The sequence below is a fragment of the Hippoglossus hippoglossus genome, chromosome 18 (assembly GCF_009819705.1).
Source record: "Hippoglossus hippoglossus isolate fHipHip1 chromosome 18, fHipHip1.pri, whole genome shotgun sequence".
Classification (NCBI taxonomy): Eukaryota; Metazoa; Chordata; class Actinopteri; order Pleuronectiformes; family Pleuronectidae; genus Hippoglossus; species Hippoglossus hippoglossus.
The window spans coordinates 13,116,025-13,140,528 of NC_047168.1; the positions used below are offsets into that span (position 1 = coordinate 13,116,025).

At 46.9% G+C, this 24,504-nt stretch overlaps 3 protein-coding genes and 1 non-coding gene across 7 annotated transcripts; 3 read left to right on the forward strand and 1 right to left on the reverse strand.

The window, feature by feature from the left end:
• Positions 1 to 610: 610 nt before the first annotated feature.
• Positions 611 to 21,582, forward strand: LOC117751824 (E3 ubiquitin-protein ligase Topors-like). Its single transcript, XM_034568779.1, has 6 exons — positions 611 to 828; positions 1,261 to 3,710; positions 3,849 to 3,983; positions 4,284 to 4,625; positions 4,674 to 6,338; positions 21,572 to 21,582. Exons 1-5 carry the CDS (start codon positions 736 to 738, stop codon positions 6,133 to 6,135), a joined length of 4,482 nt encoding a protein of 1,493 aa, XP_034424670.1. The 5' UTR covers positions 611 to 735; the 3' UTR covers positions 6,136 to 6,338; positions 21,572 to 21,582.
• On the reverse strand, positions 11,202 to 16,736 carry LOC117751882 (CXXC-type zinc finger protein 5-like). Of its 3 annotated transcripts, none has more exons than XM_034568909.1 (4): positions 16,716 to 16,736; positions 14,994 to 15,210; positions 13,443 to 14,492; positions 11,202 to 11,536 (listed from the first exon to the last, which is right to left on the reverse strand). In XM_034568909.1, the coding sequence occupies exons 2-4, from the start codon at positions 15,108 to 15,110 to the stop codon at positions 11,489 to 11,491; spliced, it is 1,215 nt and encodes a 404-aa protein (XP_034424800.1). In that variant the 5' UTR covers positions 15,111 to 15,210; positions 16,716 to 16,736; the 3' UTR covers positions 11,202 to 11,488. The 3 variants fall into 3 exon arrangements, with proteins under 3 accessions (XP_034424800.1, XP_034424799.1, XP_034424798.1); XM_034568908.1 differs by lacking the exon at positions 16,716 to 16,736 and adding an exon at positions 16,476 to 16,619; XM_034568907.1 differs by lacking the exon at positions 16,716 to 16,736 and adding an exon at positions 16,382 to 16,619.
• On the forward strand, positions 18,218 to 18,289 carry trnag-ucc. Its single transcript has one exon. It is a non-coding gene; the product is annotated as a tRNA-Gly (tRNA).
• A 312-nt stretch (positions 21,583 to 21,894) lies between the features above and the next one.
• cysltr3 (cysteinyl leukotriene receptor 3) lies at positions 21,895 to 24,234 on the forward strand. Of its 2 annotated transcripts, none has more exons than XM_034568927.1 (4): positions 21,895 to 22,111; positions 22,882 to 23,049; positions 23,233 to 23,376; positions 23,617 to 24,234. In XM_034568927.1, the coding sequence occupies exons 1-4, from the start codon at positions 21,966 to 21,968 to the stop codon at positions 24,122 to 24,124; spliced, it is 966 nt and encodes a 321-aa protein (XP_034424818.1). In that variant the 5' UTR covers positions 21,895 to 21,965; the 3' UTR covers positions 24,125 to 24,234. The 2 variants fall into 2 exon arrangements, with proteins under 2 accessions (XP_034424818.1, XP_034424817.1); XM_034568926.1 differs by having other exon boundaries at positions 21,896 to 22,111; positions 23,209 to 23,376.
• The last annotated feature ends 270 nt before the right edge of the window (positions 24,235 to 24,504 follow it).

Here is a 24,504-nt window from a genome sequence, read left to right on the forward strand (position 1 = left end):
GGAAGCACGAAAAGAAGAAATCACAAACTCGAGGTCTCACTCTGATTCATGTGAATCTCAGAGTTATTGTTATTGTCCCCAGATATGTTTTATTCTTTATACATGTTACATAAGTGCAAACCAAGTAAATACATGTTTTATAAATATAAATACCACACACATTTGTATGTATAAGTGTATATAGTAGATATATATGTTGTATAGCGTGCATGTTGTAAGCGTGTTAATATAAGTTAATATATGCTGATGTTATACATTTCAATATATATGATATAATATATGTACAATTTTATATAATGAATATATGTAAACGTTTACTATGGATATCTCAGAAACCATAACCTTTGGTAATTTAACGTCAAAAGTTACATGAATTTCGGACCCGTAGAGATACATTTATTAGACATGGAATCAAAAGTATGATCAATAAAGAAAATAATACGTCTGAGCAGAGATTCTTCTGTATGAAGTCAAAATGAGGATTCTAAAGAAAAAAATGTTCGGTTTCAGATTCTGTGTGAGTGAGTCTTCGTCTTTATTTACGATCTTTGTTTCAAGGAAGAGGGGGGGACCGGAGTTCCATTTCCCATGATGCTCCGCGGCCTCACTCGCTGCAGAGAAGCTTCGGTTTGGACGAAAACGCCTGAAACAGATGTGAGTGTGAGAGACCGGAGCCTCAGTGCGAACGGACCCGAGCCGCGGAGCCCGGGAGGCGGGCAGCGTCTCTGACGGCGAATGCCTCTCACGGCGCGGAACTCTGCCGGGAGGAGGAGGAAGAAACCGGGTGAGAAGCTCCCGGAGCCACCGGGGGAGTCGACTTCTGCTCAGGTACAGAGAGCTAACAGCGTTAGCATGCTAACAGGCTAGCATGGCTGTGTTTGTTGTGATCACCGCAGGTTAACGAGCAGGTCCCGGTGGTAACGGACCGAGAGGAGACCGATGGACCGGGGTGATGAGCCCGAGCCTACCGGTTAACGGCAACACGGCTCTGTCGGGGCTGCTAGCATGCTAGGCTAGTACATGCTAACATGTTAGTGTCACATTGTTGTGTTCTCAGGCTTGAATTTGAAGGCTTCATCTAGCTTAGCTTCCTGTTGACTTGTTGAGCCACGATCCAACCTGTCAGGTGAATGACGTCAGTGTCGCCCTTCTCACCTGGTGGAGTTTTATTAAAGAACTGAAAACTGAAGAACAACTTCCTGTTTGGACAAACTCAGTCACATGACCCAGAATCCACCTCATGATTTGTTCTGTCCTCAGGTGATGGCGCCCACGCGGATGAAACTGCGTGTGCGTCGCCGTGATGCTGCAGGTGCAGGTGCAGGTCCAGGTCCAGGTCCAGGTGCGGTAGGAGGCGGTCAGCCTGCGGAGGAAGAGGTGAGGAGACGAGAGAGCAGCAGCAGCAGCCGCAGGAAGAACTCCAGCAATGCTCCAACCGCAGCCGCCACTACCTCCTCTCCTCCCAACTCCTCTCCTCCTACCTCCTCCGCCTCAGCGAGGGCGGTGGTCGCGGCAGAGGACGCTTCGCCTGACTCCAAGTGCCCCATCTGTCTGGACCGCTTCAACAACCTGGCGTACCTGGACCGATGCCTGCACCGCTTCTGCTTCCCCTGCATCCAGGAGTGGTCACACAACAAGGCCGAGTGTCCGCTCTGCAAGCAGCCGTTCGCCTCCATCTTGCACTCGGTCCGCGCCGAGGACGACTTCAAGGAATACACGCTGCGGCCGGCGCCTGCCAACAGCAGCGTTGCCGCCACTGTGGCAATGGTGGCGGCGATGGCGTCAGCGGCAAGGAGCAACCATCAAATGAGGTTGATGTTAAGGAGACACCGGACGGCAGACGGTCTAGAAACGACCACGAGGAGGCGGAGGAGAGAGAGGGGGGGAAGAGGAGGAGGAAGCAGGAGGACAGGGGTGTGGGAGTGGTACCTTGATTCTCCTCCTCTTCCTCTCCCTCCTCTTCCTCACCATCCAGCTGTCTCTCCCGTGGTGGCGGAGGACAGTGGAGAGGGTGAAGACCTGGACCAGCAGAGGATGAGGGGAGGAGCAGACCTGGCGGAGCGAGGGGTGATATTTGAGGGACTGACAGGCCTCGGAGGGGCGAGGACGCACAACGACCGGGCGTCACGGCGGCTGATGACCCGTCTGGCAACAAGGCAGCGACTGCAACGAGACGGTGGAACTGTGCGGCGTCTGAGGGAGAGAGAGACTGTAGCGTTCCGCCGCGCTCTCTACCGCTGTAGCATACGGGTCCGTGGCGTTGCCGGGGTCAGCGGTAACCAGGGACAGCAATGTGACATCACAGCAGACAGCTTCCGTCGTAACCCTGTCCACTTGAACAAACTTCGACCCTGGTTGCGGCGGGAGCTCACAGTGCTCTACGGTGCTCACGGCACGCTGGTCGACATAGTCCAACGCATCATCATGGCGCAGCTTGCCCGCCACGGGCTGGAGGACTCACCCACCATAGAGGACGAGCTGCGTCCATTCCTGTTGGCTCGCACCGACCATTTCCTGCATGAACTGGTAAATTTCGCCCGCTCACCACTCAGTCTGGAAAACTATGACTTGCAGGCGGTGTATGAGCCACCGGCCGCCGCCCTAGAGCTGGATGGGATCAGCAGCCCCTCTGACAGCAGCTCTGTTATCGCAATATCAGAGGGCGAGGAAAACGAGGCTGGAGCGGGCGCTCATGATGATGTCATCCAAACAGGAAGCTGCCTCAGTCTGTCGGGTTGGGATGACGAGACTCCAGGCCCCTCCTACTCCACTGCTGAGCCGTCGTGTTCGCTTGCCTCGCTGTCGTTTAGCCCCGCCCAACAAGAGGCGGCCAATCAGGAGGGGGAGAAGCTGGAGGGGGAGGAGGAGTGTCTGATAGTGGGATACAAGAAGCCGATCGCTGAGCGAACTCCTGAGCTGGTGCAGCTGTCATCCGACACCGAGGAAGAGGAGGAGAAGGAGAAGATGACGGAGAAGCTTCCTCCTCCCGCCACCACCCCTCCTCCTCTTTCTTACATACCCACAATCCCCCCCTCCACATCTGCCACCTTCCAAGAGGAGCAGGACAACAAGCAGAAGGAGAAAGATGGCGAAGCGGGCGGGCGTTGTTCACGTGCGCGTTCATGGTCGGCCAGCTCTGGAAGGAGCCCAGAGACGGTGTGCACGCTCAGCCCAAGCGAGGGGCAGCAGGACAGCCGGAGAGACTGGAAGCAGTCCAGCAGTGAGACGGCCAGGGAGAAGAGGAAGAGGAGGAAGAGGGGGCCGGACAGGAGCGGAACTCTGTGCAACCCAAACCGCTCCATCTATCCCGCCATGATGTGCCACCCCTCACACTCCCCTTCACCGTTTCACTCCAGCGTAGAGTCCAGTTCTCCACCCGGCTCAAGCTGTGAGTACCGCTGCTCCCCTCTCACCTCCTCCGCCTCCTCCCCATCACACTCCTCCTCGCCCTTCTGCTTCTCCCCGCTGCTGTCGTCGCCGCTTCCGCAGACGCCGCCCTCGCTCTCCCCCGGCGACGCTCACCACAGAGACAAACCCGGCGGGAAGAGGAAGTACAAGAGCCGCCACCTGGACAGCAACGACAAGGACCTTACCTGGAATCCATACAGTGGGCACCCTGACGAGAAGCAGCGAGAGAGGAGGAGGAAAAGGGGGAGAGACGGAGGGAGGAGGAGAGATACACACAGGAGGGAGAGTGTTGGTAGTGAGAGGTGAGAGACAACACTTCCTGTTTCTGAGAGATAGAGACAGACATTCTATTTTTTGAGAAAATGTTTTTACTAATTGTGAACAAAGCTCTGAGTTGAAACCTCTCGTTTTCTGTCCGTCTGTGTGCGTCTGTCATCCAGCATCAGCAAGAGGTATCGAGAAGACCGCAGTCCCAGCGTGGAGATCATCTACGAGGGCACAATCCTCGCCGACGCAACGCAGCCCCCCGCCAGGAAACGCCGCAGGAAACGCCACCGGAAGACACGACACAGCAGGTGGGGAAAAAACATGCACCCACAACCACAGTGTGACAATAATGTTAACACACAGTCATTACATCTTAACAAAATAATAATACAATTAAACTATTATTTGTATTATTAATTCATTTATTTGTATTATTATTTGTATTATTATAATTTCAACAATTTTATCAGATCTGCAGTTGTCAAATTATCCAGCAGGGGGCGGTCATGATCTCTGCCTCTAACAAGAAGAAGTATTCTGCTCCATTATAACTCAGTCTCTCTCTCTCTCTCTCTCTCTCTCCCTCTCTCTCCCTCTCTCTCCCTCAGCTCTCCAGTCATCATCACCCTCGACAGCGACACTAGCCACGAAAACGACGGCAACAACAAGCCCGGCGGCGGCGGCAGCAGCAGCAGCAGTCCGCTCAGCAGCCAGCAGACCGTCGACTTCTCCGACCTCCCTCCGCTCCCGTTGGTGCATTCTGCCGGTGTGGGCGGGGCCTTGGATGAAGAGATCGGCGAACTTCCTGTAGACATCCTGGACAGAGGGTCAGATGGGTCGGAGGCGGAGCCGCCAGGACGGTCGGAAGCTGCTGGTCCCGTCGCCGTTGACAACAACAGCGATCACGATGTGGATGTGGAAAACGTAGAGGAGAGCGGGTCACTGTTGGCGTGCAGGACTACTGCCGCCAATAATCCAAAAGATCCAATGAGTGTGGGCGGCGGCCCTCAGCCAACCGGAGACAACGATTTCATCCCCATAACGACGGATCTTCGCAAAAGAAACTCTGCGGTCTCGACCTCTGACACTCGTCTCCTAGCAACCATCCTCGACGACCTGAAGGGAATCGCTGCTCCTAAATGTGACCTTTCTCTGACCTTTGAACCCAGTCATTCACCCGACTCAAGGAAAAAGCGTTTTCAGGATCTGCACGAGGCTCGGTCGAAGCTGAGCAGCAGGTTGGCTGAGCCGAGAGTTCCTGATGTCACAGACCTGCCGCCATGTCGTAAGTCCACCGCTCCGCTGCCTCCTCTTCAGCAAATGGATTTCAGGGTTGGAGAGGACGGCGTGGACGTCCCCCCGCTCCTCAGACAGGCCAGTCCTGTGCGAGCCCACAACAGAAACACGCCACCACCATTAAAACACAAAGATGCAGGAAGTCCTCACCTCTCCCCTGCTGACCGCCTCTCGCCTCACTCCTCTGCTGACCGCCATTCTAATCCCGCTGCTGACTCCCGCTTGGCCCCTGAGGCCTTCCCCCCAAATTCAGCGCTGAAGAAACATTTCAAAAGCACTCTGGCGTTGAGAGGAGTTGTGGCGCCTGACTCACGTTCGGCCGCTTTAACCACTAGCATCAAACACACGAGTCCCGTTGATTCATCGTCTGCTTCTGAAAACGGTTCCACTCATACAGATGGTTTACCACATCTGGACGTCATGAACTCTTTTCATTCGTCGGAGGAACATTCCAGCTGTGATGTCACAGAAGAGACTTCTCTCTCTGTTCGTAGATCTTCACCCGTTCACGTTGATCCCGTTAATTCTGTTGATTTCCATTCAGCCGTCAGCGGCTGGTCCAAAGAGAAGCTGCCTCACACTCACTCTACCTCCGGAGGCGATCAGACTTTTAGGCCCTCTTCCTGTCGGGTGGTGCCCGCCGACTTGCACGTTTCCAGTAGTGGTGTTGCTGGAGGCTTACCAGCAGGTAGTGGCGTTTTCTCAGGAGTTAATTCCAACGACACGTCTCCTCTTTTGCTTTCAACTGTTGATTCCAGGACTCCGAATCACTCGTCTCCCGTCAGGTCGTTGCCCGTTGACGTCCTTCGTAAAAGTTCCAAATGCACTGACCCCCGCTCTTCCTGTGCAGCTGCAGAGCGACTGACGGACACGTTTTCAGTCGTCAACCGTGAGGACACATCACCACCTGTTGATTTCCACTGTATGAATCCGTCACCAGCCACTGACGGACACTTCAACCACGCAGCCTCACCCACGTCACACAGAAAGTGTCTTTCTGAACCTTCGGTCGAGTCGCTCTCAAAACACTCAACTGATTTAAGGCATCACAACCACTTTGATCCTGTCGACGCCCACAGAGACGATCGCGTCACGTCCTCCCCACACAACCAGTGGAACTCAAACGCCTCCGCTGACGCCCACTCGGACTCTGTCGCCCTTTGACGAATGGCTGCCCAGCGCGACTTGGTGGAGCAAATATCCGAAATTAACTTTTGATTTTGACTGTTTTCGTTTTGTTGATTTTTTAAATGTTCTTCCTCTCGTTCCTGTGGACACATTTGTTCTCGCCGAAAAGAATGGACGATGAAATTATGATTTGTTTAGTGTGATAGTTTTTTTCTGGGGCTGGGACAAAGCATCGAGTTGTCATTTTATTTTAAATTAGTCTTTATTATAGCCCGACTGATGCAGATGTTTTAGGGTTGATACTGATATTTTGTATTTTCTAAATTTTGTAATTATGCGTAAGATGTTATCCAACCCTCGTGACAAAGAAATGTAATTGAGGTTTGATATTTTACAGTTTAACCCTCAACTTTATTATGAATAATAATAATAATAATAATAAAAAAAGACAAATACAACCAAATGTTAAAGAAAAAAATGCATTAAGTATAATAATGTTTTCTACGTGACCTTTTCTAAATTTTCTTTTCTTTTGTCTTATATATATTTTTTTGTCAATATAGCCACTAATCAATAAATCAGTCGGGATCTAGATTTGATGCAAAATATCCAATTTAAAAAATAACTTGACATCAACTAAACTGTGATTATCATGAAATACATTTATGTAAAGGTAATAAAATAATTTTACTGGTTGATAAATTGATGCCTGGTCCCGCCTCCAGTTGATGGACGAGTCACATGAAAATATGAAAGCAGTGTTGTTGACCACGCCTCGTGTCTGTCAATCAAGCTCGGACGTTGTATAAAACAGTAGCTGTAGTTAAATAAAACAGGGATTAAGGTAAACGTGATGAAATGTATCAATTCAAGGTGAAAAGGCAAATACGTAATCTGCAAATACATGATTAAATAAAATAAGTTTGGAATGCCACAGCTGCGGTGTGCGATGATTGGACTCGTAAACACGTAAATGAGCGAAGATGTGAATAAAGTGTAAAACCTAAAGTCATCACATAAAACTGACCATTTTTAAGAATGTTTAATAAGTGGTGCTTAAATAAAGATGGACGACATGACGGCTCACAACCCATCTGGATCGCCCCCTGGTGGCTGTAAAATCATTTCGAAATGTTTTAATTCCTTGTAATGTGCTTTATTATTTTTATTTTTAATTAAATGCTTCTCGGTGTAACTGGAGAATCAGCAGCTTTCGTTTTCACGTCTGAGCAAATTCGGGTGCGTTTTGTTTTCCTCACCACCAGATGGAGCCAGACTCAAGCTTTCACCTCCTCTGTGCTCCATCACGTCCTGTCTCTCTCTCTCTCTGACTGAGGGATGATGAGTCTCCAGGGGGCGACACAGAGTTTCACCCACACTAATTAAAACTAATCAGGCCCCTGTTAACGGCTGTTAAACACTGTGGTGGATCAGCGCTGACTCCTGACAAAAAGTGAAAGAGACTAAAAATCATCTCGAACACTGATCAGAAATAAACTTTTACAGTCGTCCTGCAGCCACTCGTGTCTTAATTTAGAAACATCACAGTTGCTATGGTTACTCCTGGTGTAACCATGATATTCATTAATTGACTAAATATAAGGAGGATTAAATGATGAAGTTTTTGATAATTGTATTGTTTTTCCTCATTAGTCTGAAAGTGGTGCCTAATAAAATGGTCACAAAGTGCAGGGGAAAAATTGGGGTCATGTTTAACGATTTAGTTCACAACCGAATAGACGACATCGGAGATTCACTCATTCAGCAACAAATTCTGAAGGTTTAAGAAACGTTGGATGTGAGGATTGTTACATTTCTGAAAACAGACGCTGACACATGGGTCGACATTAAAACGTCAAATAATTAACGTGTTTGTTGAGTTGAGTGCCGTAGGTCCACTGACTGTAGGGGCCAATCATAGCCACTGTGTGCAATGATTGGTCTAATGGGGAAGTAGGCGGGACCAGAACAAATTCTTACAGTTCCTGAGAAAGGTCCTGATCCATGATTGTCGTCGCTTTGCTACGATGGAGTATTAGGGTCACTTAATAAAATAATAAAGTCGAAAACATTACAAGAATTAAGGTGTAATATTAAGTCGTAATATGATGCGAACAAAGTCCAGTTCAAGATTTGTGATCCAGAAATAACTGTGATGAAAATGGATTCTCCTTGGTCGTTATTTCATAAAAAAAACGTTTTTCTTTTTGTTGTTAATTGTCTTTTTATATAATTTACAACTTCATTCTGGAAATCTTTCTTCATACCCCCTAATAAAGAGTCCACCGTCCTTTCACAGTTTTATCATGTGAATGTATGGATGCTGTAGATTTTTGCTGCAGATGATCAGACGAGTGAAATATGATCACAGTAACGTTTTAGATTAAATAAATAAAAATCGGAATCGATAAAATAAATCTTTGTTACAAACGTTACTGTTTCTTTTGTTTGTTTGTTGACAAACATCAGTTGTTTGCGTCACAGCTGTTTGTGTCCCCCTCTCTCTCTCTTTCTCAGGCCACGCCCACATTCTAGAACACTGGTGGCAGGCCATTGTTAGCGCTGTTGCCAGGCAACACGGCGCACCGTCGTCAGGGACAACCAGCTCCTCTGTCTTTCTCTCCCTCTCTGTCTGATAGCAACACCATTACTGTGATGACACACACACACACACACACACACACACACACACACACACACACACACACACACACAAACACACACAGCTTCCATCTTGTGGGAAAAAATTTCAAGCAAATACACAAATACATATTGTTCATTTTCACACCCGCTCTTTCTCTCTCTCTCTCTCTCTCTCACACACAAACACACACACTATTGTATGATGCAATCACCTGACATCCGTATTCGTCCCTGTGCGTCTATCACAGACCCGCTGCTAATCTTTGAAATGCTTTATTATAATTCAGCACATGAGGTCGTCACGGAGACAGAACACATGAGGAAGAGGACACACAAAAAAACAACGTCCCCCTCCCTCCCACATCGCCTCACCCAAACCCTGAGAAAAAGGGGACGTTTGATTTTAGTTCCCACGCAGAGGTGAACATTTTCCTCATGAAACAACAAAAAAAAAATGTATTTCAAACATGTCGGTGAGAGCAGAGTCTGACGCCATGATGACATCATCATGTTTCGTTAAGTTGATCATTAACGTCTGAATCGATGACATAATCAACAGCGTTTTCAGTTTACGCGGAACATTCGCGTGGATAGAACAGGCTGTAAATAAAGATGGACGACATGACAGATTCTCTATGTTAGCAGATGGGACATGGACTAAACAAAAAAGAAATCCAAATAGACATCAAATTTTTTTTAAACGTCGTCCATCTTTATGTATAGTCTATGGGATAGAACAACAACCTGCCACTAGGGGGAGTAATGTAAAGTTTTTTAATCTACGTTACATTTTGGAATAAAGATTTCTCCATCAATATGCGGAGTGGTCAAATCAGCTGACAGGTTGCGTTATCATTCTGAGCAAGAATTTAAATTCGATAAAATGTTTGATCAGTGTGTTTAAACGGAAACACAGAACTTGTTGGAAATGACGCGGATCTGTTCTGTTTCAGTTCAGTTCACTTTAGTCCCGAGGTTCACCTCAGAAGTTCCAACAGTTTCCTGCGAGTTCCCATGATGCATTTCAGCTGCAGGTGCACTCTCCTGTTGGTCACCACTAATAGAAGAGCAGAGAAACTGGCTCTGAACTTTCTTCGAGCTTCGGGTCATGTTTTAAGACATGTCAATTTAAAGCCCATAATCAATCATCAATAAGTCTCTGTTTTTCCTGAAGAGACAAATGATAAAAACTTCCATGATACAAAAATACAACAACGTGAGCTTCAGTCTGTTTTAGTTTATATAAAACCAAATGGAAGTGTTACTGCGCCCTGAGAACTTTCCAGTGAAATCCACATGGATAAAAGAGATTCAGACGTTTCACTTCAGGCAATGAAAGAAACCCGAGAATTAAAATTATATTATAAATATGGAGGGATGATGAAGCAGATCAGCTCTGGACCATCGATAGTTAAGAAACAGATCATGTCGTACCCGCGTGTACACAACCCGGTATAACTCAATCAAGGTGCCTTTAGAGTTCTCGAGGAGGAGGTAGACAAAAGAGACAGATAACAGTGATGTGGTAACTGTAGTCCTACTGCAGTGAACTTGTAGTCCTTAATAACAGTCTTGGATCACTTCCTGCTGAGGTCAGTTCGTACTCGCTCTGAGGTTTTTCCTGTCGTCCAGTTTTGGTCAAACAGGAGGCCTGAAACTTCCTGGTTTGGCTTCGGCTGGATTTCCTGTTCACTAAGAGGAGGAGGATGAAGAAGACAGTTTGATCACACATGATGAAGGTTGCTCCAGGTGGGGTTGTGTTTACCGTGTCTGTATGAACATGATGAGGTGAGGCTTTCAGAAATGGCATCGACATGGATGCTTATTTTTTCATAGGATAAGTTAACATCTCATCTTTTCCTGCTGTCATCACAGCCTTCCTGTATTCGACTCTGCTGACGCTCTGTTTGGTTTTCAGTCGATTCGTATTCATCTACAAACATTTACTTCGTAATCATGATTCCAATTTCGTGATGATGACGCTGATGGTTGTAAACAGTCTTTAACATTGAGTAGCTGCCGTTACAGAATCCTATCAGACACATGTTTAAATTGAATTAGCGATAAAGTAAATCTTATTTTTTCTGATTTAGTTTTTAAGTGTAAATCACTGATGTAGATAAAAAGAGAAAGGGCACCACTGCTTTTTGCTTTAGAGTGAGTGAATACGTTTTTATCCCATGTCAGAAATAAAGGATCAGACTGAGATCGTTATAATTTTACATGGTGTGTCCTCACGAGTCACTCCGGACGTTTCTGATCTCTGATTGGTCAGTTCTCTCTCCGACCATGTGAACAGCAGAACCACAGTGTAGGATGTAGTGACATCTAGTGGTAAGGGTGCAGATTGCAACCAACTGAATTAATGCATTTGGAACCAGATTATGTGTGAATCATGTTGATGCTAACATTCTTATATGCGCAAACACCGACTGGTAGCATTTCTAGCGAGTTAGCTTTTGCCTTTGTAACATCTGGACGGTCATGGTGATTGGCCAGTTCCTCCTTTATGTGACCAAACTGTCCCCTCCTCCTCCGTCCTCCTCGCTGCGTCCCTGTTCCGGTTGACGTGGGATTTGCAGTTTTTATTTTCACAAAGTATGAAAGTGAAGTCCTTCCTCAAAGCGTCAGGTTCATTTTCAGATACGTTCGTCCAATGACGTCTTTCAAGCCTGATTTGTTTTCCTTGTGCGATGTTGACTTCCTGTTCGGTTGTTGAGCTGCGACTGTGTGGGTGGAGGGACAGCTAGAAGAACCAACGAAATGCTTCGCCGGTCGGGACAGAAGGCGGCCGCTACGACAAAGAGACAAAAAGTAGAGGTGAGAGAGAGAAATGAAAGAAACAGTTTAGATCTTAAACTGTAAGTAAATATCTACGACATGGCAGCTCCCAAAAGTGAAGCCATATCATCTCGATCGCCCCCTGAGAACACCTGAACACATACGTCACATGACCATTCATGTAGTGATCTTCATTAAACTCCGGTCATATTGTTGTGTTACCAAAACAACAAGGAGGTTTTTCACAAAGGGAACTTTCTGATTGGCTGAGGAACTTTTGGGTAGACCTCACAGAGGACAGAGAAGGGATGAGGCAAGAGTGTGAAACCACCTGAACACACACACACACACGCACGCACGCACGCACACACACACACACACACACACACACACACACACACACACTTTGCTGTCGCTTGCTGTTAGCCTCCACAGGTCCAATTAGTGTGTAATTGAGGAAGATTACGGCTGCTAATTCACAGTCACACACACACACACACTGTTTCGATGCTTGTGTTGATACCATGTGTGTGTGGATGCCGAGGGAATAATTAGTGATAGTTTGTCGAGATTCCCACAGAAAGAAGTGTGTGTGTGTCTGTGTGTGTGCGTGTGAGAGTGAGATATATAGAGTCATCAGTGAGGTCGAACACCGGTGTCAATGAATTATTGATCACCACTAATTCTTATTGCACTTACTCTCTCTCCCTCACACACACTAGTAGATCACATAAATTTTCTCTTTTTCCTCTCTCACTGCAGCTCGCTTTATCACTTTGAATCAGTGGTGTGTGAGACGTGTGTATGTGTGCGTGCGTGTGTGTGTGTGTGTGTGTTGGCAGCCTGCCAGACCTCAGCAGGGACTGTGCTCTCGCTTTTCACCACCCACCATCTGCACAGCGTTAACACTCGAACACACACACACGTCTCACACACACAGACTCAACAGGGTGAGAAATGCCTTCCAGCTCATGCCCCGCTGGCAGTGATCTGGGTTAAGCGAGCCAGGACACACAAACGCACTCTCTTTCACACACACACACACACACACACACACACACACACACACACACACACACACACACACACACACACACACACACACACACACACACACACACACACACACACACACACACACACACACACAGCCAAGCTTCTAAAGAGAGGATGAAAAATCTTGGTGTGACCCATGATTGTCTGTGTGTGTGCGTGTGTGCGCGTGTGTGTGTGTGAGTGACCCATGAGTGTGTGTGCATGTGACCCCATTTGTGTGTGGGACCCTGTTCAGACCTGGTATTAACATACGTCCTGAGAGATCCGACCTCAAGTGGCCAGCACTAAGTACCTGTGTTCACACCAATTTGTCCTGAATGTGTCTCCTGTGTTCAGATCTCACTTCCCCGCTCTACGTGCAAAGAACACGTGTGTCACGTGTCTTAGTTAAGACCCAACAATGTTGTTTCGACCTAGTCAGAGTTTACAGATGTGTCCGATGTCACTCTGTGTGTTGGCAGAGAGAGAGAGAGAGAGAGAGACAGAGAGAGAGAGAGAGAGAGAGAGAGAGAGAACCAATTTAAGAAAAGTGTCAGTCATGATGCTGTGGTCAGTGTTGGATCATTTTTGCGATGGCCATAAACAAATCAGCATTTGAGCTGATTTCAGGTAAAAGAAGAACTTGTGTCAGTTCATATTTCATACTGCAGCAGGTCAGAGGACGTCAGCTGAGTTGTCGTTTCTGATGTGGCCCAGGACGCATTTGTGTTCACCCTGTTAACAGAATGTGGAAACATGTGGCCCAGACAGAAAGTGGTCTGGTGTGTTCGGATCTATATCTGATTTAAGTGCCTTCACACATCGGATGACCAAAACGACATGTTAACCCCAGGTGTGTCCGGGGTCAGTGTGTGCGTCCTCACCTCAAGCGCCCCCCCACCTCCCCCTGGTTTCTTCTTCAGCTCTTCACACTTCCTGAACTTGCAGATTTGATGACCCGTCTTCCTGTTGCGGCAGGACGAGCAGACGCCGCAGTTGATAAGCCGCCTGCACGGCCCACACACGCCGCACCGCTTCCTCTTCCTCTTGGCCACCGCCCCCGATGAAGAAGACGACGATGAAGATAGGGCCACGCCCCCTGCTGTCACTACTGACGATGAGGGTGAGGAGGAGGAGGGGCAGGGGGAGGAGTTGGTGTGCTGCTGGCAGTCCGTTAGCGCCCGCTGGCCACCTGTCATCTGGAAGGCGCTGCCAGCATCTGAGATCCCGCCCCCTGCCGACCCCATCGCCATGACAATGACCCCAGGAGGTAATCCCAGCCCTCCCAAGAAGCTACTACCCATCACCCCTCCCCCATTGCAGCTCCCGCCCTCTGATAGGCTCATCATGTCTGGGTGGGCGTGTCCCTGCTTGTTCATGATGCCGCACTCCGCACCACCGCTGTAACCAGGGAGAAAGTTTGCGTTGCTCGGCGCCATGGGGTGATGGTGTGCTGTTCCCTGGCTGACAGGAAGTGAGGAGGCAGTGTGTCCATGTTTTTCAGCTCCTCCCCCCTCACTACTCCCTCCACCTGATCCCCCTCCAGACCCCGCGCCGCCGTGGTGCATGCTGGTACTGTGGGAGTGTGGGGAGGTCAGGTGACCCTGCGTCACAGAGGGGTGGTGATGGTGGTGGTGATGCGTTGGCGCAGTTGCCACAGGTTTGGGCCGGCTCCAAAACATGGCGGCTGGGTGGTTCATGTTCATGTTGTCGTGGCAGCCCCAAGGCGCTGTCGCCATGGTGCCCAGCCTGGCAGCGGCGGCAGGAGGGAAGATGGGGGCGGCCGCCGCCAAACGGGCCGCCAGCTTGGCAGACTGGGGGAAGTTTGCGACGTTCATGTTCATGTTGACGTTGGATTTGTAGAAGTTGGCGATGGACGAACGGTAGCGGTCCATCTCCGTGGTGTAATCCAGCATCGGAGCCAAACTTGACACCTGCAACAGAAACATGATCATCATCCAATCAAATCGGAGAAAAGTTGGTCTGTTGTCTTTGCGCGGAAACGCTGTCGGTTCCACAAACTAAAACTGAGAACAGATCTGTAGTTCACAGAGCTTTAGAGGAAATATTTAAATATGGCTCCGAGGGTCTACTGGAGAGTCATTTGACCCGGAAGAGAACGCAAGTTGTTTCCATTCTCATCGCAGCCAAAAGCCAAATGTTCGTGGGGTTTTTTGACCAATGGAAAAGAAAACTAAACAAAAGAGGATGTTTGGTTTTCTTTGGTTTCCCGTTTCCCTGTATGAATTCTCTCTCTTGTTTCTCTGCATTTGGTCTCCTCCACCTCTTCTTTAGCTGTTAATGTTTCACTATCTTAACCAGTTGCTGGTCGGTGTCTGTTCACAGATGAACAACGCTGATGAGAGCCATGAGAGTGAAGCTGCGTCAACTCCAGCGGATCACGTGACCTCGTATCTGTCTCAGTGATGACTCACCTGCCCCTGTCCGCCGTAAACATGGTGATTCGGGTGATGGTGGGAGGGGGCGGAGCTTCTCTGGAGCATTGAGGAGAGGTCGCTCTCCACACACACGCCGCTCGTCATGCCCGACATGACCTCACACACTTGTGCGCACACATGCACACACACGCACACACTTGCTCACAAAGGAAGTCGGGGAGCAGTCAGTCCCGTGTGGTCGACTCGTCTTGTTCTGTGAATGAAAACAAAGACAAGAATCAGGAAGGTGATGAAGTTTATTATGCTGGTTTTGTGACATCGCCGCAGGGGAACGGCTCAACTCATCTCAGACTTAACTTATCATACACTGAACCTGTAAGATAACCACCCCTCGCCTGATGTTCCCCACATTCTCCTCATGTTATGAACGAGTCTGACCCGGACAATCTACTGCTGCTTCTTCACATGAGAAGAAATTCTCCAGGGTTCATGTCTGAAAACATAATGAGAGTCCTCGTGTTCTCGGGGGTTCAGTTGGTTGTAACATAAAAGTTCACCACTAAATCTAAAGATTTTCATTCATCCAGGTCATGGCATTTTCAGGTGTTGTACATGTGAACGTAGAAAGCGTGGTTAACTCAATCCTTCACACTTAACGTGTATCTTAACGTGATGGTGATAACAATGGCGGATGTTTGGGCGCCACTTCTCGTCTCAATGTTCCCGACATTTTCCGTTTTTTTCCCGTTTTTCATATGTTAAAGATGAAAAATGTCCAAGGGTTCATGTCTGAAAACAGGTCAAGTTCCAGCTAAATTCAAACTGAATGAAACTTTGAGCTGCTCTGAGTGTCCAGCAGGGGGCGCTCTGTAAGTCAGGGTCAATCACAGAAACCAGGTCATCATATTCACTTTTCAACAAACATCACAAACTGTTCGCACGTCTCCTACGAGAAGACCCACACGCACACAATGACACGAGCACAAATTTGCGCGTGCGTGTGTGTGTGTGTGTGCGTGTGCACGTCAAAGACAGTCTGTGCACAAAGTGTGTTCATGTGTAGAAGGAGAAAGAGCAAGAGTGTGTTTCTGCACTGAGCGTGTGCGTATCCACTGAGACGTGCACGCGCTCCGTGAGATACGCACGCGCTGCCCCCCTAACGCTCCCTCGAGGCGGAACTAATTACCCCGTCTGGTCAACCGGGCGGCTCGAGCTCCGACAGAAGGTCACGGTGGCCACTGCCTCAAGGGGGTGAGGGGGGGGGGGGGGTCTCCCACGCGACACATTAACACCCCCCCCCCCCCACCCCCCTTCACCCCCTCACCCCCTGAGGCACAGTGTGAGGGAGGATGGAGGGGGGGGGGGGCCTGGGGGTCAAGATTATTAAAACAGATCCGATAAAAACCGATAAGAACGATAAATACCGTGAACACAGCATGCAGTCCGGAGGAGAGGAGGAGGAGGAGGAGGAGGAGGAGGAGGAGAAGATGGACGGCGGGTGCTGCTGATGCTACTTACCGAAAGGAGGAGGAGGAGGAAGAGGAGGAGGAGAAGAGGAGGAAAGAGGAGAAGAGGAGGAAGAGAGAAGGAAAAGACCGTCTGGGAATTAGCCCGCCACGGATCATGGCTGGCGGGAAGGAGACAGAGAGAGGGGGGTGGGGGTGTGTGGGGGGGGGGAGCACCGGGAGGGGATTTGTCGGTACCGAGGAGGGAGGGAGGGGGGGTGATGGATAACAGGGGGGGCGGATGGATAATCACCTGGGTTTGGCACGAGCGTGAGGCGGCGCGCGGAGGGGGGGGGGAGTGAAGACCCTGCAGGGGCGGGAAAAAAAGACGAGCTCGAGGAAAGACACACATACTTACACACACACACCATAGACGCACATCACCATAGGAATAAAGGGGGGGGGGGGGGGACATGCGACGTGCTCGCGACAGTGAAGCGGGGGGGGGGGGGTGCACGCGACGATGATGTGCAGTAACGGAGAGGAGTGTGTGTGTGTGTGTGTGTGTGAGTGTGTGAATGTGTGTGTGTGTGTGTGTGTGTGAGTGCGTGTAAGTGTGTGTGCGTGTAGCTGTCGGCGGCGGCAGTGGCAGTGTGCCGCTCAGCGCGTGCGGTGTGATTGGCTGCCTGCTGGGAGTCGAGAGACAGAGACAGAGGGCGAGACAAACAGAGAGAGAGAGCTATATATATATATATATATATATATATAATGTTCTTATTCATCTAATTGACATTTTAATTGCAAATATATTCTGTATATAATTATTTTCTTAATTAAAGATCTATAATGAAAACCAATTTCACCCATGGATCAATACTTGGTTATTAACATTTTATTTTGTACATTTTACAGTGCATCAATAACCAAAATAATGTGCAATGTCTTTATATACAGTCATTGTCTTTATACACAGTCATTAATTGTCTTTATATACAGTTACTGATTGTCTTTATACACAGTCATTAATTGTCTTTATATACAGTTACTGATTGTCTTTATACACAATCATTAATTGTTTTTATATACAGTTACTGATTGTCTTTATACACAATCATTAATTGTTTTTATATACAGTTACTGATTGTCTTTATACACAGTCATTAATTGTCTTTATATACAGTTACTGATTGTCTTTATACACAATCATTAATTGTTTTTATATACAGTTGCTTATCATCTTTATACACAGTCATTAATTGTCTTTATGTATATTCCAGTTTAAGGCCTCACTTTCACTCTCTACTTCCACGATAGTTAAATGAGGCCCTCTAGTGGACGACCACCTGACTGCAGTTTTCTATGACGTGTTTAAAACGGAGCCTCATTGAGTCGCTGATGGGATTTACTCTTCCCGTCGCTCCTCGCTCCTCCGGCCGTTAAAACCGGAGCCACCGTGAAGCGGGAACCAACGGCTTCCGCTTTGTCCGATCATCGGCTCCGGTTACACGTCACCTGGCCGTCGCTGTGACCGGCAGCAGCTTTCCAAACCCGGCACATGTGCGGCGGAAGCTAACGGGGGTAGCCCGCAGTGTCTGCTGAGAGCTAGTGTGATGCTAACGTGCGATGCTAACGTGTGATGCTAACAGCACCGTTAGCTGAGCGGCTAATGGAGCAACGTCGCTGAAGTTCGCCTCCGGCTCGATAGTTCGGCTCAGAGGAGCTCGCCTTACTCAGCTGTCCAGTGTGAGGCTGACTTCAGCTGCCCTAGCGTGTAGATGTATTATATTCAACATCCACACTTACAATGACATCATCGCGTTGGTGGTATAGTGGTGAGCATAGCTGCCTTCCAAGCAGTTGACCCGGGTTCGATTCCCGGCCAACGCAAAGGTTCCTTTTACATTTTGTTAGAAGCTTTTCCATTACAGTTCTATTGTATCCATATGATCCAAAGACGTGAATCACACGAAGAGCTGCGGTTCAACTGCACTTCTTCAAATGAGTGAATACATTTTATTTCTATAACATAATAATTGTCCACTCCTGAATGTAGTATCATAGGTGCTATATATGCTTTTCAGAGAGGATGGTGTATAATGTGTGTGAATAGGGAGAGTTAACAGATAACCGTTCAACCAGAGGCCCGAGCAACATAAATTAGTAACCCTCATTGTATTAATAACGCCGAGACAGGACCCCATCATTTTGTAAAGATAGACTTTTGGAGCCTTAATGAATATGTGATTTGCTCCATTTGGTAGATGTCCCATACTTTTTGGGTCCATATATTGTATGTGGGGGGGTCTGGTTTTAACCATTTGATGGTTATACACTTCAATGCTGCTGTGAGTAGTATGTTTTGAGGGCATCAAAGACTTCTTTCCAGTATGATTGGCAGCATGTGTTCCACAGTTTCGCCAACACAAGTTGGAATGCGTCGGGCCCATCTTGGCTAATATTTCTGGTGTTCTGAAGAATCTGGTAATTATTTTCCATTTAAATTCCCTCCAGGTTTTTGAATTTGTAACAAGGTGTACCTCTGTGCACATCCCCTCCCAGGTATTCTGTGGTATGACCTTGTTCACTTCTGCTTCCCATCTCTGCTTTATCTGTAGGGAATTATGTAGATTCATAGATAGAAATATGTTATATAGTTTACTTATTGTTTTCTTATCTTCGTTCCCCATCTGCATTTCTGTTAAGAACCCTTCTAAAGGGATACGTTTTAAAAGCTTTCCCCAAAGGTGAGTTTTGATTTGTGATTTCAACATTGTAAGATTGCTGCAGGATATGTTTTGGGAGTTCCAGAGGGAGGGGGCAGCTACGGAGAAGGCTCTATTGCCCCAGGTCCTTATTTCTCTCCCTGTCATACAGAAGCAAGAAATTACAACAGTTATAAATAAAAACTAAGTCAGGACGTGATGAAAGAGTGAAAGAAGCTGGAGTCTGGTTTGTTTTTTTCCCACATTTATTTTGTTTGGATGATTAACAAACAATATTAGTAAAAAGGAGCAGCATGTTTCAGTGAAGACACAGCTTCGTTTCAGTCAATATCTCTAAATGACTGTGTCCCCGTAAACCTGAACCAAACCCGAGGTCCTCGTATCGACCTTAAATATGATGTAGCTGTCATCCCACTAACCTCAAGGCCTCCTGGGAGGTCCTGAAAAAGCCCCCAGGCATTCTGGGAGATGTAGTGATAATACCTCATCAAGTTAGTCTTGTATACAACAGGTGTATTAGTTGAGTAAAGTAAAAATCTAATGTAGCTCACACTCTTCCCTTCAGCATGTTTCTATTAATACAGAGATAATATTTATTTGACACAGACGACAGCTCTGTGCGAGTTGACGTGGTTTCACAGGTCCAGACTCTGGATCAGCACCAATCAAAACTCAGGGATCACTGCGGAGGCCGACAACCTGTTAATCAGTCCAAGTTACCATGGATACGACCTGAGAAGACAGATTTTTAGAGCACTGTATTTCCAATGTGATGCACAAATGTAGAACGTAACGTAGAAAGTTCGCCGCAACTTCTGATGAGGAATAAACCTGCGTTGTGTGTGTGAACTGTCTTCAGCTGTATATGGTCCTAAGCTGCTTTGACATACAGAGTATGTTGGTGTTTGCTGTCTGCTGTTGTATAAAATGAAATAAAACAGATGTAAAATGTTGTTGATACTCAAATGAATACTATAGTCACAAATATTGCGCTGCTGCAATGCATTTAACACAATGTCATTACATGAACATTCTCTCAGCACCAACTCTCACGGACTCCCAGCTTCTCTGCTGGTCTTCAGCATTGATTATATGACATTAATAAGCAGCAGATTTTATTAAATTTTCTTTTATACTATTTCTTAAAATTAGACTATTGGTATTTTGATGTATTACGTGTTGCCGTCTCCTTGTTGTACCATTTGCTTTGTGAATTCATCTGTAAAATGAAAAGCCTTCATCTTATGGACCGTAACAATGAAGCCCCTTCATATATCAAAGACCTCATGTCACTAACTATGTGTTTATCTTCCCTCCCATAGTCTCTCTCCCTCTGCAGGATAACAACTATTATTATTATATGAATTGTTGCTGCTATCATTAATAACATCTTTACACTCTTATTGATTTCACTATAACTAGTCAGAGCTGAAACCTGATGGTGCACAAGTGTTCCTGGTCTCTGTCTCTCCTTTGGTGTAACTAGAGGTTGTAGACAAGTTGAACTGTAACTATTTAAGGAAAATGCATGAGAGTAACTTTGTTTAGGTCAGAGCTCATAAAATGTTGGCGTTGTGCCTGGACTGGCTCGTGTTTGAATTTTAATTCCAGGGAATTCCTTCCACTTGTCTAACACGCCCATACATGTTAGCACTGAACGATTTGAAGACTGAACGTTGGAGAGAAATCAAAAAGAACGGATGAACACACAAAGAGTCAGATGGTGGTGAAGCTGTGACAGGATGAGCGGTGAGTGACAACTTTCACATCATGGTTTTAAAAGTTTTTAATTTCTTTCTCACATTCAAACCCTGACGCGTTATACAGAACTATTTGCTACGCACTTGTTTTAAGGAGTGTAGTTTCTGTTTGCTGATACGTCAGCTGTTATTTTACAGGCTCCTTGATTCAGAGGAGACAGTTCAAAGAAGACGAGCGCCGTAACCCCAGATAGGGGGGAGGGTGCTATCTGGCACTGAAAACTTGATAAGCAATACTGAAGAAGCAGGAGTAGATAAAAAAAAGGGGCATTTTATTAACGAAAAGGTACTACAACAGAAAGACAAAAATATCCCTGGGAAATGCAAAAAAAAACCTAAATCATACTAGAGAACGAAAAAGAGCACAAAACTAGAACAATCTGAAGCTGCCAACTCCTCCCCCCCCCCCCTCTCACTACTGACTGGCATTTTGCTTTATAGCCTCACCTGCTTTGAACCTACCACCTGTGCTGGTAAGTAAAAGGTGAGCTAAAGAGAAACCACACTCAAGACAAGACCAAGTTTGGACTCTGGGCTACTGCTGACCTATCAATCTAACCTATCTGCAAAAATACAGGTTGACTGAAATGTAATCTAATGCAGCTTACTTCAGCCATTCTCTGTCACGCGCTGATAAGGTGTGGAGATAAAAAAATAATAATTGCACCGTAAATTTAAAATGGTAGATTTACTATTTGGTTGAGACTGGATGTGTTGATTGAGTGAAATCACTTCCAGCTCTGCAGACATCAATCATTCATGGGGGTTCAAGAGTTGTTGAGGAGAATGCTTCACATCTTCAGTAGGAACCAATGGGCTCGTAGCTGAGAGCCGGATGGAACAAGCAATGTGTGTGTGTGTGTGTTTGCAAATTTTTTAGCACGTTTCAGCCTTAAAGAATAAAAAAGTAAAAGGTAGATTGAATTTAATAAACAGTTAAAATCAACCCACCTCCCGTACACACAGGAATCCAAATGGGTTTTTATGTAATTGTATCAATCAAGACCTTTTAATTGTGACTTTGTGTTTTCTGTAGTAAATCTGCAAACTCTGCCCGTCGACAGCGGCAACAACACGTCGATGATGAATGAGATGATGAAATGTATACATAGTGATGATCTGTTCAGGTACAATGCCTACATCATCACCTATCTGGTGGTGTTTCCTCTCGCCTTTCTGTGCAACACTGGAGCGCTGGTGATTTTCCTGCTGCAGGGTCCCCGCAGGTCAGAAGATGCAAACACACACAAACACACACAAACACACATCTCTATTCCTGTGAGAACTTTTCATTCATGTCCCGAACCTTTGAAGCCTTCAAACGACCAGCTGACCTAAGTTCACTCCAGCGCAGCCATGCCGGTGTGTCCCGGTGTGTCTCTATATGGACACACCGGCAGTTGCCTAGTTCGTCTATATTATAGATGAACTAGGCAACTGCCAAGGGGGCGGCGAAATGTGAATTACTGAGGAATGAGTCAAACACGCTGCACCTGCACCTCTCGTGGGAGAGAACGCCGACATCAACATATAATCATGTCAGTGACTTTGTTGAAGAACAATGGAAACAAACGGTGAAAATACAGAGTTTCTCTCTGGTCCACAGCTGTTTAATGATTAGAAGGTTGGTTTGTACCGAGCTGGCGTCTCTGTGTCCTCCTCCACTCTGACCTGCTCTCACTTTAAAGGCTCCTTGTGTAGAATTTAGTGACATAAAGTGGTGAAGTTGCATGTGGCAGCTGAACACCCCTCACCTCATCCTCCCCTTCCAAACATGAAAGAGAACCTGTGGTAACCTTAAGGTTTCATAAAAACTCAAAGGGTGTTTAGTTTGTCCAGTCTACAAGAATCACGGCAGCACCTAGTGGACATGAGCAGAACTGTAGCCCAACAAACATTTTTATCATGTTTTCTTAACTCTAGCAATCTATATAGTCTGTTCATGGTCAAAATCAACATGGCTGCTCCAACCCTGTTTTCATGTTTTCCCCTCCAGAGGCTCTTCCGCCTGTGTGGTCATGATGAATCTCGCCCTATCAGACGCCAGCTTCTCCCTCACCCTCCCGCTGCGAGCGTTTTATTACTGGATGTCTGGAGTGTGGGAGTTTCCTGAATGGCTGTGTCAATTATGTGGCTACACCTTCTACGTTAACATGTACACCAGGTAACACACAAGCAGTCCTGTTCCCATCACTTTATACTCGAACCTTAAATGAAGTGTAGTTTTATGGGGACTGTCCCCATGAGGATGTTGAAGCCTCATAATGTGAATAGAACCAGAACACACACACACTCTTAGAAAGTGCTGCTCTTCCTCCCTTAGCATCTTCTTCCTCACTCTACTGAGCGTGCTCCGTTGGCTCGCCGTGACCCAGCCCCTCCAACACAGCTCTCAGGTCACACCCACTCGAACCATGTTGGTCTGTCTGGGAATCTGGGTGTTTGTGGGTGTGTCCGTTTCTCCCTTCCTGCTCAATGGGACGAAAGAAAGGTGAGACTGACTTCGACTTCAGAATCAAATTCAAACCAATTTTTTGCAACAATTGTTCATTTACTTTCTGAATCTTCCACTTTGAATGTCAACATACATGAAAAGTTTGGTTATGAAATTATTTTAAATAATTTACCTTTATCTTATAATCCTAATCTTTCTTTTTTAACTGATCTGTGAATTGTTTGAAATCTTTTAAAACTAAGTTAACTCCCTTTCTTCTGTCTCTCTCTCTCTGAGGTCGGGGTCAACTCGTTGCTTCGAGCCAAATGATGGTTCCTCTTGGGAGGTTATCCTAAAATTAAACTACGTATCATTGGCTCTGGGCTTCATCCTTCCCCTCCTCACCATCATCATCTGCTACAGCAGCCTCATACATCACCTGATGGCCGGGTCTAGCCTCTCTAGCAACCAGTCCAGCAACACCCACCACCATACTAGACAACGATCTGTACACCTGGTTTCCATGGTGATTGTGACCTTCCTGTTTTGCTTTCTGCCCTATCATGTGATGAGATCACTGCACCTGCATGCCGTTTTGGGCAAGTGGCACTGTGATGTCATAGTGATGCTGCAGCGAGCAGTGGTGGTGACGCTGTGTCTGGCGGCATTCAGCAGCGTGGTCAACCCTCTGCTGTACTACTACTCAGCCAAGAAGTTCAGAAACGACCTGAGGGACGTTTTCCGGAACAGCAGGAGGTCCTTCCAACTCAGAGCTTCAGCTGGGAGGAGGGAACCTGAAACCTGAAACACCTGCAAGGTCATCAGTCAGCACTGTAGCTCGGCCAATCAAAAGAGTCCGCCTCATTGAAAACAGCATCAAGGATCATTACATTTATTTCTTTTTAAAAGACAGATTTCACCTTTCATGCGTAAATTGAGTGAAATCACTTCCAGCTCTGCAGACATCAATCATTCATGGGGGTTCAAGAGTTGTTGAGGAGGATCCACACATTCTTGAAGAGGAGGGTTCAAGTGTCGTTGAAGAGAATGCTTCACATCTTCAGTAGGAACCAATGGGCTCGTAGCTGAGAGCCGGATGGAACAAGCAACGTGTGTGTGTGTGTGTGTGTGTGTGTGTGTGTAAATGTTTTATGTGTTTCCAGAGAAGCGTCTTTGTTTACATGT

Coding starts and splice junctions, on each gene's coding strand:
- cysltr3 (XM_034568926.1), top strand. CDS start 21,966: ATGATGAATGAGATGATGAAATGTATACATAGTGATGATCTGTTCAGG. Junction 22,112..22,881: donor CTGCTGCAGGGTCCCCGCAG/GTCAGAAGATGC, acceptor TTTCCCCTCCAG/AGGCTCTTCCGCCTGTGTGG. Junction 23,377..23,616: donor CTCAATGGGACGAAAGAAAG/GTGAGACTGACT, acceptor TCTCTCTCTGAG/GTCGGGGTCAACTCGTTGCT.
- LOC117751824 (XM_034568779.1), top strand. CDS start 736: ATGCCTCTCACGGCGCGGAACTCTGCCGGGAGGAGGAGGAAGAAACCG. Junction 3,711..3,848: donor GAGAGTGTTGGTAGTGAGAG/GTGAGAGACAAC, acceptor TCTGTCATCCAG/CATCAGCAAGAGGTATCGAG. Junction 3,984..4,283: donor CGGAAGACACGACACAGCAG/GTGGGGAAAAAA, acceptor TCTCTCCCTCAG/CTCTCCAGTCATCATCACCC.
- LOC117751882 (XM_034568909.1), bottom strand. CDS start 15,110: ATGTCGGGCATGACGAGCGGCGTGTGTGTGGAGAGCGACCTCTCCTCA. Junction 14,493..14,993: donor TTTACGGCGGACAGGGGCAG/GTGAGTCATCAC, acceptor TTTCTGTTGCAG/GTGTCAAGTTTGGCTCCGAT. Junction 11,537..13,442: donor GAGGTGGGGGGGCGCTTGAG/GTGAGGACGCAC, acceptor TCTTTGTCGTAG/CGGCCGCCTTCTGTCCCGAC.